This window comes from Onychostruthus taczanowskii, unplaced genomic scaffold (genome assembly GCF_017590055.1).
Source record: "Onychostruthus taczanowskii isolate IOZ18803 unplaced genomic scaffold, ASM1759005v1 scaffold3, whole genome shotgun sequence".
Classification (NCBI taxonomy): Eukaryota; Metazoa; Chordata; class Aves; order Passeriformes; family Passeridae; genus Onychostruthus; species Onychostruthus taczanowskii.
In genome coordinates this window covers 9,461,030-9,479,152 of record NW_024500349.1, presented here as the reverse complement: position 1 = coordinate 9,479,152, position 18,123 = coordinate 9,461,030, and the positions used below count along the sequence as shown (strand labels likewise).

Sequence of the window (18,123 nt, the reverse complement as noted above, 5' to 3'; positions counted from 1 at the left end):
AGGTGCTGAATGAGGGAACTAGCATTAGGCCTCTGTTTCAGAGGTTGTCCTCTACATTATCACAGTGAAGATTTTCCTTCAGGTATCCTGCTGAGGCTTTTCATTTCAAGCCAAATCATGTGTCACTGGGCAACACAGCATGACCATGTCCATCACATCCAGTGCAGTCTATGTTAGTGTACTCAAATTCTGGTCTCTATTTCTACAAAAAACTTTTTACAAACTTGAAAAATGCCTTCACTCTAATAGAAATTAAATCAAGATTTTAACACAAAATGTAACTACTGTCCCCTGGCAGTCTCCTAATTCAGAGTTAGACACTGACTTGCAGATTACATTGGCTGGCACATAGAGAACTAGAAATATATCTTGGGTATTTGCTTGTTGAAAATCTATATGCAATTCTGGCAGAGCTAAGATACAGAGCTGCTGGGCTCATAGGTAGTTTGTCATAGAGACAACACTGAGTGCAGGGTTCCTGATGCCTAGGAAGACCACAGAACTGGCCCTGGAGGGACAAGAGACCACAAATGTACAGCCTGGTAAGCCTGGTCTCTTTCCCTTCAGCTTCAGCTATAGGAAATGTTAATGGCAACAGCAATTCCTTCATGAGGAAGGGGAAGGGGATGCACAGCAGCAGAACACCAATGGCAGAGATGGGTCATGGGTGGTGAATGAAGTCACCGCACAGGGAACAAACAGAGTGTCTAAGGTATCATCCAGTGAGGTTTGATCTTGTCCTAGTCCCATCACAAATATACTAAGGACAGTCCAAGAGAAAAAAAACGTCTCCTCATTCATAAATGAATATAGTGTGAGGTTGGAACAGGGATCTAGATCCCAGTGAATTACTAAAATGTGTTTTGCTGATACAATCAACTTCCACATGAAGTGACTTTAACACCATTTTGTTCCCCTATGACCATCAAAAACCCTTTTACATGATAGAAATTAAAACTCTCCCATGTACAGCAGACATATTTTTAATTAAGGGTAAGGTAGCACAATAATTTAAAATGAGAAATGATCAGTAATACATCAGTGTTGACTCCTGCAAAATTAGCTGTTTAAGTTTTTTGTTATGTGTGATAAATAAAGGCTTGTAAAGGTCATGGGTGTACAGAGAAGCCAGGATGAATAATGTTAATTTAAATTGTAGTCGGATAATAATTACATTTACTGTTTTAGTTTCTTATCTGAAGTGCAGACTGCTTCTTCTGTAATGAATGAACAAGTATCTTTTTAACATTTTGCACCTAAGAGAACAATGGTGTTTTTCTAAGCCAGGTTACAGATAATACATGTTAAACAATGAATTTCAGATGCAGTAAATTCATTTCAGTAACCTGTATTCAATAAAAGTGAGATTTCTTGATTTCAATAGGTACAGCAGGCTTGACTGGGCTCTTAATGTGGGTTGTTGCTACCTTGCTGTATTTCAAATGGGCCACCTGGAGTTATCTGACTTTCCATTTGTTTGAGAGAAGAGGCATATCTTCCCTATTTTATTTTTAAACAAAATAGGAGTCCAAGGTGGAAACACTGCCTTAAAAAAATCCCTTAAAATTCAATGCTGTCGAATAGAAGAACCTAATTCTCTGTCTGTAGGACATTCAAAAATTTTGTCAGAGATCATGACTGCATGAAAATCTGAAAAAAGAAATGAAGCCAGTTCGGGGGCTCTAGGAAAATCCCAATGAAAAGGCTCTCATTATGCCTTAAGAGTTTTTACTGTCCCCTAAGAATTCATCACTGTGTATGCTGTTACATTATTTAATTCATCAATGTCAAACAGATAAAGCATTATTGTAATTCTAGATTACAATTATTCCAACTGAAATTACTTGTATACTTCTCCTGTGTGTGCTCTGCAAAGAAGACTGCTTTATACATTCAAAAATTACCATTTTGACAATGATAAAGGTTTCAGTAAAAAAAAAGCTTTTCATCTCAGCTCTTGTGTTGTACACATGTGTAAGCTGTGCACAAGAATGGAGGAGAAAGAAATGCCATGTCGGGGCAGGCAGCCTTCTAAGCTTGGACCTCCATCATTCCTTTTTAAAACTGAATATAGGACTGAAAATGCATTTCTGAGTTTTGCCTGCAAATTACACAGTAAGGTTTTGCTTTCTTTGTTTTACCAGAAAGTGAAGCTGTGAGTTCCTTTTGCAGTTAGATTTGCACGTTCACTGCTGCTGAAATTCAGCAGATGTGGTAGCGACTTGCATGGTAGCTACCATTCCCACAGTAGCTGTTGAAGTGCTTTGGAAGAGCCAGGTTGGCACTACCACCCCAATCCTATTAGAAGGGTAAATAAGATGCACAAAGACACATGGAGACTTCCTTAAGGCTACATCCCAGTTAGTCATTAGCAGAGCTAAGGACTGGAGGGCTGTGCTGAGGCTCCCATCTCTGCTGCCAGCACACACCTTGCTGTTGTAGCCACCTGAAGAGGTGCTGTCAGTGCTGGGACACACCCTTTAAGAGCAATGTGTAGGAGAAACTGGAAACTTTGATGTGACACAGACATTCCCTAAAGATTTATCAGGAGGAAGACAGATTGAATAGCAGGTTGAAATGGGGGGTTTTCCTCCTCAGATTTTCCAAGTGCATCGAGTCAGTAGTTGGTTAGAATAAAAAAAAAAAAAATTAAACCAGTGATGATAATAAAAGTTGAAGTTCTTCTCCATGAGAATAAATGAAATACAGAGTTAAGGGTTAGGAAAGGCATGTGAACAGTGTGGCTGCCAGATAACATTCAAGAAGGTTTAGTAAATCTAAGAAAAAATTCTTTATTCATAACAGTATCTCAGCTAGCTCATTCAGGACTACCACAAAAGTTCCTACCTAAGTTGCACACACACTCAATTCTACAACAAATGAATACTTTCATACTCAGCCCTCACTGAAAGCTCCAAATAGGCTGAAATGTGTATACAAAATGTATGTGTATCCTGAACACCATCACAAACTACATGAACTGAGGAGAGCTGAATGTGCTTGAAATGTTCAAGGATGAGCAAAAACATGAATAAAGATGAGTCAGTATCAACAGCCCTTTAGGTTGAACTGTCTGTACATTCTGACATACAATGATAAGCTTGGAAGACAGCAATCTTGAGGAATCAACATCTGTGAAGCCTAATGTAAATTAACTATGACTTACAATAGATCTCATACTGAAGACTGGAGAAATAGTGGTTACAGCTGTGATAAATATCTAAGGGACCAAAGGTCTCTATTTATTAAGCCACCTGGAGAAACAAAGCCATCTTCACGTCATTTAAGTGAAATGTTACATGCTTGATTTAGAGCTGTTCCACATCTTATGGAGACAGAAGTATAAAGCCAGGCTCAGAATTAAGCAGAAAGGAAAACAAAAGGAAAAACAGTAATTGTATAGGTTTTGTAGAGGGAGTTGAAAGTAATCAGTAAAAACAGAAATACAGCAACTGGAATTCCAGGACTTGATAATGAGAAGCTAATAGTTGTTACTGCTTACAACATTTATGTGCATACCTTTTTACAGTTCTAATTGTACACAGCATGAGGATGCAACTACTCAAGTTTGGAATTTGCACTGAGAAAAGCACTGCTTTTCAACATTTTGCTTAGTAACTTTTAGGTATTTTTAATTGATGGGATGTTTAACGCAGCCAGATTTGGAAATTACAGCTGATGGCTGCAAATGCTTAGCAATCTGGAAAAAACCAGAGGAATTACTTCTGGCACAGACCTAGAAGTAGAAACTGCAAGAGACTGAGAACTTTGAGCCTTTGAGTTTGTGTACAGCAGAGGTTGGCAGTGTTTGATCTCTCACACCTAAGTCCCACAGCCCCACTGAGGGAAGCAGTTTCAGTCTCTGGCTGACACTAATACAGAATGACAGAATAATAAACATTGGAAAAGACCTCTAAGATCATCAAGTCCAGCCTTGACCACCTTGCCAGGTAGACCATGGCATGAAGTACCATGTCCTGCTCTTTCTTAAGCACCTCCAAGGATGGTGACTCTACCACTTCCCTGGGAAATCCATTCCAGTGCTTAACCCTTTTAGTGAAGAAATACCTCCTGATGTCCAGCCTGAACCTCCCTGGTGCAGCTGGAGGCCATATCTTCTTGTCCTGTCTCCAGCTGCCTGGAAGAAGAGCCCAAACCTCTCCTGGCTGCAACCTCCTTTCAGGCAGTTGTAGAGAGTGATAAGGTCACCCCTGAGCCTCCTCTTCTCCAGGCTAAATTCCCCCAGCTCCCTCAGCTGCTCCTTATTGGACTTGTGCTCCAGACCCTTCAACAGCTTTGTTGCCCTCCTCTGGACTTGCTCCAGCACCTCTCATTTCTCTGAGTGTGGTGACCTGGGATTACTGTTTTTTAAGAGAGGATATTTAATGGAAATGGCTGTATTCCATTTCCACAATCTCCCAGACCTTGTGCTCTGCCATGGATCTGAGCAACTCCCAACACAGATCTTCTACATCCTGACTGTGTGGTGCCCAAAGGACCACTCCTGTAGCTTAGAGCCACCAGCCAGCAGTGCTTGCCTACCATTTTTCTCCAGTCCCACATCTCAGGGCTCCCTGGCTGACTACTCACTTGCAAGGAAATTCAGCTGGTGTATACTGCTCTGCTCAGCCAGTGCTACACATGCTCCCTTTCCCTTGCAAAGCCTACCCATTAAATTCCTGTAAATAGTGCTTTGACAGCCTACAGCAGGAGGAATCCTGGATGAAAACCCTGCTTGTCTCATTGCCTCATTTAGGTGAAAATGTCCTCAGCTGCATCATTCCTCAGGGTTCCTCATATCACGTAAATTTAATTCTAAATATAGAAAATTCTTTTCCTGAGATTTTGTACTTGAACTGTCATTTAATAAGTAGAGGGTTGAGCACTATGATTCATCTGAAAAAAAAGGAAAAAATTCCCTCCCAAAATGATCAAATTCCCCTCACTTCAGGCTTTGATCTCAAAAAACTTGACAGCAGTCATTTGTGCATCTGTTCTGACACCACAGCAACCCAAGGCTCACTAGCAGTCCAAGGGTGCAGTTCTGGGGTGCAGCCATTACATTTGGCTGAAAGCATGTAAGAAGCAAATACAACCTACTCAGAGATTCTAGCCACAGGGAATTTGGTTTTTTCCAGGAACCTTGTGCGGCTTGCCTTCTGCATTTTATAAAAACAAAGAAACTCATTTAAGAACAACTTAACCTTGCGGATTTAAGATTAAATTAACCTTTTGCTCAGATGTTCTTTGAACTGCAAGATTTGCATTTTTATCAAAAACAAACAAACAAGCAAACCATTTAAAAAATGTGACCATTTGTCACAGTATGCCATCAGCTGTCCCCTCAGTTCCTCCCTTCTATGGGTAGCAGATGTAATAAAATATTTTATCAGAGGAAGTGGTAAATTGTGTTACTGCACAATGGCCACCTACCTACAGACAAAGGCAGCCAAGCTCTCCTATCTATTGTATAAAATACAATTCATGTGCAATTCATTCTCTAAAACAACATATATAACTAGTGAAGCTGATGAAAAAGTGTAAATAAATGTAAATGATCAGTGTAATTACAAATAGGTAAATGCCATATGATTTAAAGAACACCTAAAGCTCAACAATCCCTGCCTTCATAAGAGTAGGACAGCAAAAGCAGGCATAGAGGGAAAGCTGCAGTAAAAGCATATCCTTCTGTAAATGAGTGTGTATAAATCCTACTGTAACACATAATGTAGGCAAGTAGACAGGAAGGTTCCTGCCTGTTAATAAGGCAGTGGACCACCTCATCTACCTGCTTCACTTTAGTATGACCATCTGCAGGACCTTACCTCAAATCTTTGGGGGTTTTGTAGATATTTTACTGTATTGCATAGTATTTTTAATTTCTCAGGTTTATCTTGTCAAAAAAAAAAAAATCAGCAGTATTTAGTAGAGAACTCAATATAAGACCATTAATGACAATCACAAACCTTGCTCTGTCTTTAATGAAAGGTCATGTCACTTAGTTTTCCATTTCCCATTTCTTTTCTCTTGCAGACTTTAGTCTTGGAAACAGGCAGAACTACGCAGATTACCTACCAGCAGCCGGTTTACACTTAGAGGGGTAAACACCAAGCCCTCATTTTAGCAGCTTGCCCATTTGAGAGGACTCCAAGGCGGGATTGAAGTACTTTTAAGATCGTTTCAATGTAGTCATGGGAACAGAAAGAAGTTTCATCACACATGACAACTGAATCCACAATGTTATAATGAAAATAGCTCAACTAGCTCTGGGCAGTGAGAGACAGTCCTAGATCTTATTCCAACTCTTCCCCAGAGGCAGCGCAGTGAGCTCACACAAGCCCTGCCACACAAACGGAGACACAGCCCTCCATTATCTGCCACATCTGCCCTCATCCTCCACATCTGCAGCCCAGGACATGAACTGAGAAATTTCCCTGTTACATCTATTCCAACAGAAGAGGTCTGAGCAGCTCAGTCAGTTCTTTGGGGTCCTTTTGGTGGAACTCAGGTCTTAATGATCTGCATGCTCAGAATTCCATGTCCTCTTTATTCTCCCAGTACTCTTCCCAACTGCCACCCAAGCTGCTCCAAGCATGTTGGCATTTTGGGAACCTTCACTGCCCATGTTAACCAGAATATAAATAACTCTGGAGTGTATTTCTAGAGATCACACCCTCTTAAATGTGTGAGTTTAATGGATGCTGAATATTAATAGAACTTTACATGCAATTACAATTCATGCAATACGTGCAACATACCCACCAACATGGGTAGGAGCTACAGGTTTTGAATAACCTCAGTTGTATCTGTGGATAGCTAAAAATTCACTCAGCATATGTGTCATAAACTTTAGTAAATTGTTTGACATATTACCTAAAAACCTGTTGTGTTTTGAAAGCATAGTCCCATATCACACCAACAGCATACACAGTTGAGAGTTAACTGAGATAACAAGAGCCAATATGGAATTGTACCAAATAGAAGTATTCCTAGAGATTGTGTGTCTAGATTCATTCAGCAATCCTAAGCAGCACTGAAACAAAAGACCAAAAATAAAAGGTAAATACATAAATCCAACCAAGTTTGAGTATTTCTCTGGAAACTGTGTTCCAGACATGTACTGATATGGGGCTTAGTACAAAAATATACAGCCAGAGTAATATGAGAAGCTGGAATTAATTCATTTACTTGTTCCCTGACATGACCAGGAGTAGCTTCTTGTCAGTCCTGTTTACCAATGAAAATTCTGCCAACAGTAAAGTTAAACATTACCTGACTGACAAACATGAGAAGGAAGCCGGCCATTAGCTTGCTTATCTTTGGGCATCATCACAGGTCTCAGCTGATGGGACAATATCATTTCATTCAGTTTTTGCTGCAATGCTAAGTAATCCTCAGATAATTTTGATATCTGAAAAATATATTTTTACATTATTATAAGTATACATGTTCCAAGGCAATCAAAGGTAAAATAGTGGACTAGAGAATTAATTTAAAAGGTATTGCTCCACTGATTGCAGTGCACACCCCTACCACATTTGCCTCCTCATTTCTTCAAAAAAATGAAGAGGGGAAAAAAAAGACACATAGGAAACTCAACCCTGTAGTCCAATCCTACAGCTACTTCTCACTGGTTCACACACATGGGCAGATAGTGCCTTGCTGATGCAAGACTGCTTGTACAGCTGTGGTATACATCTCTGCATGTGTGCAAGTCTCTGACATTGGTACAGCAACTTTAGTTTCATTTACAGGGACATTTCACAAGTATATTGAATTGTAGGGACCTTGATGGGTAAACAAATACTTGAAAGGCAAAGCTTCAGAATTTAACTTAAATCAGATTAACATTATTTTTGCCAGTACCCTGAAAAGGCTGTTTTCTTTGCAACCCAAAATATGTATTTTCATAGAACACACATTACAAAATCTCTGTCTTAGTTGAGAGAGCAAAACCTTGGTGCCACAGAAGTCAGTAAAATAACTTTGCCATTCTGTCACTGCTCAGAGTATTATGCTCCACCTGCATTACTTACAAGCTTCTTACCTGTCGTGAAAAGGCTGCCAAATCACAAGCCTCTTTCTCTGAGTCTCCCTTCAGTGCCTTAGAGTCTTCAGCCTCTGTACTGGTGCTTTCCCTACCTTTTGTTGTTTGGGGATTGTTATTTTGAACGTGTATTGCTTCTGTTGGCTCCTTTATTGTTTTCTCTTGACTTTTGCAAGGTAGTTTCCCTTCTTTTCTGAGTTGTCCTCTCCTTCTGTAACCCCGGTAATTGCTCTGAATTACCACTGCTGCCTTCTCTTTGTCTTCAGAACCTTGCTTTTCTGCCTCAGCTTGCTTCCATGAGCCTCTTCTTAGTGACTCTTTTCTTGTGATTCCTTTACCTCCTGTAGGCATTGCTGCTTCACGCTTTAGGTAATTTCTTTCCACATCCCTGTCGGTGCTGGGCTGGACCACAGCAGATTCTTGATTTTGCCAGTCTGCACTGAGTGTGTCTTGATTATCATGCTCTTGGTGGGGTCTAGGTTCAGCTGAGGTTTTGAGAGAAGATTTTCTGGGTAACTCTTCCAAAGAGTCCTGTTCTTCACCTTCACTAACCTCTTCTACTGCCAGGTTCTGCTTCACAGAAGCTGCCTCTCCTTCACTAGATGTTTGCTGTTGCTCCTCTCCATTCCTGTACCTGGAGCACTTGCTGTCAGAGACAGCACCAGGTTCATCTTGAGTCTCCTCACTTGCCACTTCTTCCAGTGTATCATTTTGAGCTGGCTGCAGTTGTGCTTCAAGGAATTCCACAGCAGATAGTTCATCCTCTGCTATGGCAGCTGCTTCTTCTTCTGTTCTAGGGAGGGCACCTTCCACTTCAGCTGGACTTTCCTCAGGATCTTGAAGTTCTTCATCATTTTCCTTCTTGCTAATGGTTGCTGCATTTTCGATTTCTTGCTTTCTAAGCAATTCCCTGAACGGAACAGAGTTTTGGGCAAAAATTACAGCTGAAGGAGATGAAGAATAGAGACAACTTTACAACTACCTTTGGTGGTCTTTGTGTACTAACCAGCAATTTGATACATTGCAACATGGGAAAGATTTAATGCATATACTGAAAGTAAAGATGGGCAATTTCTGTTGTTATTATTATTATTATTATTATTTTATCTCTTAAAGTAAAAAGGGATAATATTATTATCATCAACGTCATCATCTCTTAAGTTAAAAGGGACATCCCTGTTAAACTTCACAGAAAACTGATTGCCAGGAAGAAAATCTAGGTTGTGCGACAGCTGATAAAACAATAAAGAATTAATTTAAATGAATTAACAAAATTATAAGAATTAACAAAAACATAAGGCATAAACCTCTTAGCATTTAAAGAATATACACAATCCTAAAGGTATTCTGTATTTCCTCTGTCATCACCTTTGCTTATCTTGAACAGTGACTTCAAATGAGAACAGTTCCTTGCAGATATCTGTCTCATTCTTGTCTGAACATTTTTTTATTATGTGCTAATTACAAAAAGAGACTCATCTATAGGTTACATTAGCATTACAGGTAGGTACAGTATTATTGCTCTTTCTCCTAAATCTGCCTTTATTCCTTGGGCTTGAAAAGGTAAGAAAATTGGCTACTGCCATAAAAAACCCCTTCACATAAATATACATTACTTCTGTATACATATCTAGAATAATCCTAATTTTCTTCACTCTTATATTATAATGTTGTTATTCAGTGCTGTAGTTACTGGAAAGGGAAACATTTGAGTGACATAAGAGAAAATAACACTACCTCCTGCTTTTGAAGACCTTCCTCTCCTTATATCCCCTGTAGTGAGACTGAATTGTTATTGCTGCTTTGTTTCTTGTTTCAGTTAGTTCTTTCCTCTTCTTCCTGAGTAAGTATCCTCTGGCAACTGACACAAATTGTAATGCAAAACAACCTTAGGCAACAAGCAATGGGTGCCACACACATTTCAGACAGTCAAATACTAACAGCATTAAACAAAAGCTAATGAGGAAATACAGACCAGTATGTCTATTATGATTATGCTTCATCTGAAATGATTCCCATAAAACATTTTTGAGAATTCAGAAAGCTGTACTCATTCTACATGAGGATACAAACAAGCTCTTTCTTCATATTTTGTTGGACTAAAGCAAATATAGGAAGATGCAGAATAAAACAGAAGCACAGAGCTATACAAGTGCCTCTAGAACACAGTACTCTGAGCTTAATGTACCTGCTTTGCCTGATTCAGGCAATTGATTTGACTCTATCTTTCATTTCCATGGGAAATGCCTGATTATCAGCCTAGAGAGATTACCAGGCTGTCAACTGGCACAGGCATGGAATTAGCTGAACATTCAGTAGATCAGAGAGAAACGGAGAATTTTATAGCTCAGCAGTTACAGAAGACTTAGCTCATGCTCCTTCTGCAAAGACTGATTATTCAAAACGAAAATGCTCAGCATGAAAGATGTGCTAAGCTCCACAGTAACCAGGTGCACTGTGGCAGAGAAACTCCCTGCCTGTGCCTTGTGGGGGGCACAAGGTTAATTTTCCGGTCTGAACCAGAAATAAGGACTCAAACATGGGCCTTCCCTGGGCCACGTAGCTGCTGACAGATCACTGGGGCCTTGATGCAGTTGCCAGCACATTGGTATCTGGTGCCATCTGAAGTGCTCCAGGACAGCAAAGCATCCACATGGAGCTGGCAGAAAGAACAGGACAGATGGGACTTTCTGGACAGGAAAAGTTGGGTATACCAGGTGAAAGAAAGCTGGAGGCCAGACCAGATAACCAGGGCATCTCGAATGACACTAGATACCAGTATGAGGGCAAATGAGCTGAGCATTTGCTGATTTTGAATAAAAATATTCAAACCCTAGGCTCTACTGACTATAATAGCAGTTTAGACACCTATATCCCATTTAGACATCTACACTGAAGTGTCCTAATCAGAAACTGAATTGCATTCAGAATCTTGCTTCAAAAACTTTTGAACTTGCAAATAATTTCCTAATGGGAGCTGGCACAGTCTCCACAGTGCTGTGATTTGGACAAATCTGCAGTTCCAGGAAATCAGCAGAAATCTGCTAATCCCTGGCAAAATAAAAATAACATAATGTTTTGTCAAAATATTTCTGTTGAACTCTAATTCCAAATGCAGTACCAAGAGTATGGGGATAGTGGATTCAGGTGACTTGAATACCCTGTGGACATGGTATATATGGGACTCTTTCTTCAACTCTGCTGAGAGTGTTTTGCATCACAGTGAAAAGGTCAAGCTCACTTGAAAATAAGAAGGGAGCATTAGCAGTCTGTTCCAACACATTCATATACCAGTGCTAAGTTTTATGTGCTTTAGCATTCCCCACTCATAACTTAGACCAACTTGGGCTCCACTAGGTGCAGTCAATCAATGCAAGAAGCACCATATAAAATGGGCATAAATCACACCTTGATAACTGGATATAGGATAAAGAAACACAAATACTTATTGGAAGTAGTACAATTGGATTTTATATTGCAATCTGACAGAGTCTTAGATAAGTGAAAATTGTAAAGCACTTGGAATACTTCTTGAGTTTCTTGAGCTTCTGAGACAATTCTCTTTCTATTTCCATATAAAAGCAATTCAACAGGAGTAGTTTTCAAACAAATCAAGTTATCAATGGGCATGGCAATATAAGCTGCATCTGGTCTTTTTAGACTATTCTGGTTCACTTTTGAGGTTTTCTGAGAAGTTTGTAATGATATAGTTACTGTCTAAGATTTGTTTTCAAACTGGAAGAGGAATTTTGTATTGCTTTAGAAATAAATGAGGGAAAATGGAGACAGCTAAGTAAAAAAGGACTTTTGTCTGGAGTTTTGGCTTCTTGTGCACTGAAAAATTCGAAATGCAACTGCAGACAAGACAGAGAAGGACAAAAAGAAACATTCGGGACATTAACAGAGTGAAGTGGTAAGTTTATACTTTCACATTTGCTAAATATCCTAATATAATTGGCTGTGTTCAGATGTGTAACACTTTTTGGCACATTACTGGATGTTATGCTGGTTTTAGATTGTTTTCTACACTGAAGTTCTGCCAACTGCAGTGACGTGATCTTCAGTACACACCGGTCCAGTGCAATTAACGAATGCATCTGACAATGATTAAAACCAACACTGGTCGTGGTATATACTCATGAAGGCATATCTGAGGTTGTTTAAATCTAGATAGCCTGGGTACTGGCAGCACTAGCTTATATTTGGGTTGCCACCTTTGTAGTTATTAAAAATACTGTGCAGATTTTTGCCAGCTGTTTTTATAGAATCATAAAATCACAGAATGGTTTGGGTTGGAAGGGATTCTAAAGATCATCTAGTTCCAGCCCTGCTGCCATTGCAGAGACACCGTCCACTAGATAAGGTTGCTCAGAGTCCCATCCAACCTGGCCTTCACTCCTGTATCACCGCAGCTGTACTGTTCCTGATTTCAGAGCTGCCTAGACTGTGTCTAGCTTGGGGATGTCTCTGCGGGGACAGGGGAAACCAAAGCAGGGAGGAAAAAGGAGTGTCCCATAGCAAAACCTGGGCCCAGGGTCATTATGGATGCAAAAGAGAAAAAAAGCGATGGCAAAAAAGAAGAAGAGACATGAGTGAATTTACAGCTTGCAGTCTTCCCAAATATAACCATTACTGATACACAACAAACCCAGTTCCTAATTGAGCAGCAATACACACATGATATGCAGACAGTGTTGTGTGGGATTCAACAACACCCATAGCTGAGCACCTGTAGTACTCAGACTAGGAGTGACAAGGCTCGCTATGGCACTTGAGCATCCCACTTCGTAGCAGTGGAAAATGCCTAAGACACTCTGAGGTACAGGTAACAGAATGGAGTCACCCATTTCAGCCATATAGACATATAATAGATAAGTTATACCTCAGAACATGCAAATGAGCATTGTCAATCAGTGTAGTGAGAATCTGGGTCAACATACTGTGTACGGATAACACATTAAAAGCCAAGAAAGCAAACAATTCTTACTTGCTTGAAATTTGGTCATATATTCTTCCACTTTTTTATTATGCTTTGCATTTTTGTATTCTTTACGAGCAACAAACCCCCTGTAAGCTGAAAAGAGATGTTAAAAACTAGGTAATCCACTAGGTACAAAAAAGAATAAAAATATTCTGGAATTACAGACCTCTATTAAAATGTTCATAAATGTTTTGCAGGCTTTATGTTTCAAAAAACATGGCAAACAAGCACAAATAGTAAATCTACATAAACTACATTTTCTGGTTAATAAAGTTATTATGAAATAAATGAATATAAAACACAAGATAATCAGAATGTAAAATAAGATTATGTTTGAAAGTATTAAAAAAATCCATTGATGCCTCCATCAACAGGGTAATTTGCCTTATTATCTAGGACAGTTAATATATTTTGTTTTCATTATTACATTATACAATCTTGTCAGTGCATGCCAGAATATTATTAATATGAGTAACATCTGTGCAATCACATCCTTCCATTCTTAAAATTGCCTTTTAAATATAACACTGATAAATGTCATTTCAGTAAAGAGATTGCCATAACCTGGTTAAAATAAATTTTTTTTCATAAGAACAGATATGACCAGGTATAAGATATTTTGTCAAATGTAACAGCAGGAAAAGAGCAAAATCCACATCCAGCATGCACATTCATCTACCAACTGTACACATGCACCAGGTTTAAGCAAAATGTTAAATGTTTTAAAGCTATTACCTGACTGTATTTTAATAGCACTTTGTTCCCTTTGTTCCTTTATCTTTTTGTATCTCCTCGAACCTAGCCACCCTCTGACATAAGCTTGAATCAAAATAATCATGTCAACTGTCTCCTTCCGCATTAAATTCAGCTGCTCCACATGATAGTATTTGAGGAATACCTTAAAAAGAGAAACAAACAAAAGTTTTAGTTACTTTCCCAGCCCTTTATTTACTCAATCCATTTGACATCAGCAAGAGTTACAAGTTGGTTTCAAATGATGAACAGACCCTTCAGTTGTAGGACCTAAAGGATAATTCTTAGAGATAAAATTTTCATTGTTTGGGATATTAGTTTACCTTATTCTTCTTTTCAGCATCTTTAGTCAGTCCCTGCTTATTAATTTTTTATAGCAAGATTTTTTAAAGTTCCAGTGCAAACCTTCAGTCTGTAACTATAAATCTTTTTTCAAAACTACAAGGCTGACAGTTTTGTTAACCTCACAAATCTAATGTACGTAACATGATCCAAATCTGGAACCTTCAATTTCTCCATTTCCCAGTTTTAAACCTAAAGCATAGTTTATTTACTAAATTGTTTTTATCAAGCATGAAACTCACATAAGCCCTGAAAAATGAATCCAGCACAAGGGTTGCCAACACATTCCTGGTGTATATTAAGGACTTTGCTTTTTAAAAAGAGTAGAGACCAAGAGCTACTCCAACCAAATGGGTGAGAAAACAAATTGTTTAATATGTTGATAATGGCATACTGGAATGAAGAAGATACAGCATATTAAAAAATTACTTTAGTTTTTCCAAGAACCCAGTTGTCAAGGTGGGCTTTTTCCAAGATGGCAGCACAGGTCTCCGGGCTGACTGGAGGATCATCATTTGTTTTGTAACAGATGAGGTAATACCTAAACACAAATGCATGATTCTTTATTTGATTAATAGAGGATAATACATGCAAATACATTTAAACCATTCTTTTAAAGTAATAAAAACAATTGCATGAAAGAAGACATAGCACTGAAAAAACCAAAACAGCATATGAAAGAAAGTGCAGTTATTTAGATACAGTACTAAGAAACTCAATCAAAAGTGGATGAGTGACATGTTGCACACCCTGGAGGGTTTTTTAATTCCATGCCAACACCAGAAGGTCTTTAAAAAGAATTCAACCCAAGTAGAATAGTGCACCATTTCTTTCCTGCTCACTACATTCTGTGAAAGTGATTTCAGTGGCAATATAAAAATAAATTTAAAATACTTTAACAGCTTTTCTGCCTCAATTATATTATTTCATATTTAGAAATGTCACGAAAATTTCCTATCTTGTCTCATGTGATAGACCATCTACCTTTGAGATACTTAATATCTCAATAGATGCTGAGATTCATCCCAGCTCTTGTTAGCTCCTTGGAATCAGTTTTTCAGATCCTTTTGGAACATGTAAGTGCCATTGTGACACATCATCAGTAAGCACTTAATCTGGTAAAACTCATTACTCAGAATTAATTCTGACTAGGAAACGAGGTCATGATGCTCACTCATAAAAATTACCTATGATACACCAGCTCAGCTGCTGGATAGAAAATACTTGTTTGTTCCAAGACTTGCCAAAATGCTCTATAACAAAATGAACCATATCTATCTTGGCTTTTTAATTTAAGAAAATTATATTAATTATGTGTGCTTCCTGACAGTACATTCTGGTTTTTTTCTTGTTATTCAGCCTTTAAACACAAAGCCTGGGTTCACCAGCTTTGAATGATGGTAACAGTTTGCTCATGGAATAATAAAAAAAGAGACAATGTTGATTTTTTAATTATCACCTACAGTTCTCCTTTTTTTCCTTTTTGTAAAACACAATGAATTGGCTTATTTTTATTACAACCAAACAATGATGTCATTATCTCACGTCTACCTGTAATTCTCAACTATTAAAAAAACTCCAAACTCAAAATAAGACATACATTAAAAAAATTTCTTTTTCCTTTCAGGGCCACGTCCTCAGTGCCAGGGATCTGCACAGCCTCACTGTAATCAGGGGTATAGTCTCTAGAGAGCTACCCCATTATGTTTACTGCTTTCATCTGTGTTACTTGCACAGTTAAGTTTGGTTGTTTCTTTTTTAAATAAAAATCTGTTGCCAAAAGCTACAGCACATCTTGTAGTGATAAGTATCTCTTTCCATGCTGCACTCTTCTAAAAGCTGCATTCTTCCAAAACAGCAACAGTTCCAGGATTATTTTTTCCAGAAACAGGGCTTTAAAAACACCCCTTTGCTGTTCCCCTCTCATCCAATGCACCTGCAGCACTCTGTTACTAGCTCTCACTTTCTAGTGCACTATTTCTTTTAAGTGCTTCTGTCCAAATAGGTGATGCTTGCTTCTTCCCAGTTTTGATCTCCATTCCACACAAATTTGTTCTGATTGAGACAAATGCTCAGGGTCTTTATTTTTAAGAGAGAAGTACAGATTTTTGGGGTGGAGGAAGAAGGTAGCTAAAGGAATAATGCAACCACACTGAGTTCATTACTCTGCTTCTTAACAGAAGTGACTAATACTTACAAATTATATTTTAAACAACACTATGTACTCAATGAACTTTTCAGCTCTAGACTAGGAATCCCAAATCATCATCTACCCTTGCACAAGCAGATGTTGCACAGTGCTGAATCTCGGGAGCTGGAGAAACTGTGGTATTCCTTGGATGCTGTGGCTGCAAATTCTTGGCTTTTTTTGAAGTAATGCATTTCTAATACTCAAGTCCTTGAAGCCTGAAAAATCATTCTGTGATTCATCATCTTCCCATACCCATCAAAAACAGGTTACTAATCCTGTTCCTGAACTACTCTTGGTCATTCAGTCTATAACCTTTTTTGTCACAGGAAGTGTCCTTGTATTTTTTTTCTAAAACCATGCCAAAAACAATGCTGGTGCTTAACAAGCCCTGGATGGCAACTGTAGGAGAGAAAAGAGCTTCTTCACGTCAATGTTACCGTTTTATGAAGTTAGCGAAGAGTATACGATGTGAATAACCCTGTCTTCGAATCCGTGCTGTCTCCAGAATTCCCGTGTAACGCAGCTGAACCAACACTTTTTCTTTGTCAAACTTGTTTGCCTGCCGGTCGTTGTTTGGCTTGATGCACCTGACAAAATGGGGCTGGCCAACGACCATTTTGGATAACAAATCCATCAGAGAATACTGCAAAAAAGTAACAAGAGATCTGTCACAAGGATACTTATCAAACTGGTATATAGGTCCATGTGTAGCTGAAATTTTATTTCATATGATCAGAATCATGTCCAAAACCATTTACATGTCATTAACCTGATACATTAAGAGTAGATGACCCCCAAAAAATTCTAGCTTTTCTAAGCTACTAGTTTAAAATACTTGTGAGAAACACTGATTCCAAATAAATGTACCAAACTTCATCCAGGACATTCTCATAGATTTCCATGATGTCCACCATATGACAGAACACTTACACTCCTTACATTTACTTGCTTATCTTGGAGCTTGCTAGGTAATTACAGCCATTTTTCTTTTTATTGTTGTCACCTATTTAAAGACCCTTGTTCTCCCAGAGAGTTAATCATCCATCTATGGATGGGAAGTGGAACAGCAGCAAGCCAGTAAATATTTGAATTCCTTCATTAGGCTGGAGGAAACGAAGGCTACCCCAGAAGAAGGGCTGGTTGAACTGCTCTGATCTTGGTGTGTCCTGTTTATTGCACAGACTGATGGTGATACTATAACTGCCCTGGCAAGAGGAAACTTTCAAGGAGGGCAAAGCTAGAAGATCACAATTCCAAAGCTGCATTTTTCCCACCTCACCAGAGTACCAGGCTAGCAGAGGGGATGCATGCCAGCTGAGGGGAATCTGACCACAAACAACCTTGACTGGTGTTTTGAAAAATTGCTTCATGGGAGGATCTTATTAAAACACAAATGAAGAGGCTCAAGATTCAACCTGACTCAACAGAAAGAGGCAGCCAGGAGGTAATGCAGCTCAGCAGTAGGCTGGTTACATGAAACCAGTGTAGGACGTCAAGAGCCATATGTTTCCTATTAAAATGTGCAATTCCCTTCTGGACAGAAGCTGCACCATACAGCAAAGTGCTTAATTAGCTCCATCACCAGTGTGCCAACTGAACACAAACAAGTAGGACACACTAATGGATATCTTTTTTTCAATGCAGTCTGAGGTGGCATATGCTTTTCTCAGTCACCCATAGATTTCTGTGTATGAGTAAACCAGTGGGGCTGAAGGTGGATTTTCAGTTAAGAGCATTAGCTATCATGATCTCAGCAAGGATGTCCACAGCAGAAAATAGTATCAGAAAAGTGTAAACATACTTAACTCT

General features: G+C 38.8%; 1 protein-coding gene across 1 annotated transcript in view; it reads right to left on the bottom strand.

The window, feature by feature from the left end:
* MYO3A (myosin IIIA) overlaps positions 1-18,123 on the bottom strand; it is a 104,206-nt gene that overhangs the window by 6,863 nt on the left and 79,220 nt on the right. The window contains exons 24-30 of the mRNA XM_041408655.1: positions 16,752-16,957; positions 14,553-14,664; positions 13,764-13,926; positions 13,035-13,121; positions 9,785-9,908; positions 8,048-8,957; positions 7,273-7,411 (exon numbers count right to left, since the gene is read on the bottom strand). Coding sequence (XP_041264589.1) covers positions 7,273-7,411; positions 8,048-8,957; positions 9,785-9,908; positions 13,035-13,121; positions 13,764-13,926; positions 14,553-14,664; positions 16,752-16,957 — 1,741 coding nt within the window. The remainder of the gene's footprint in view (positions 1-7,272; positions 7,412-8,047; positions 8,958-9,784; positions 9,909-13,034; positions 13,122-13,763; positions 13,927-14,552; positions 14,665-16,751; positions 16,958-18,123) is intronic.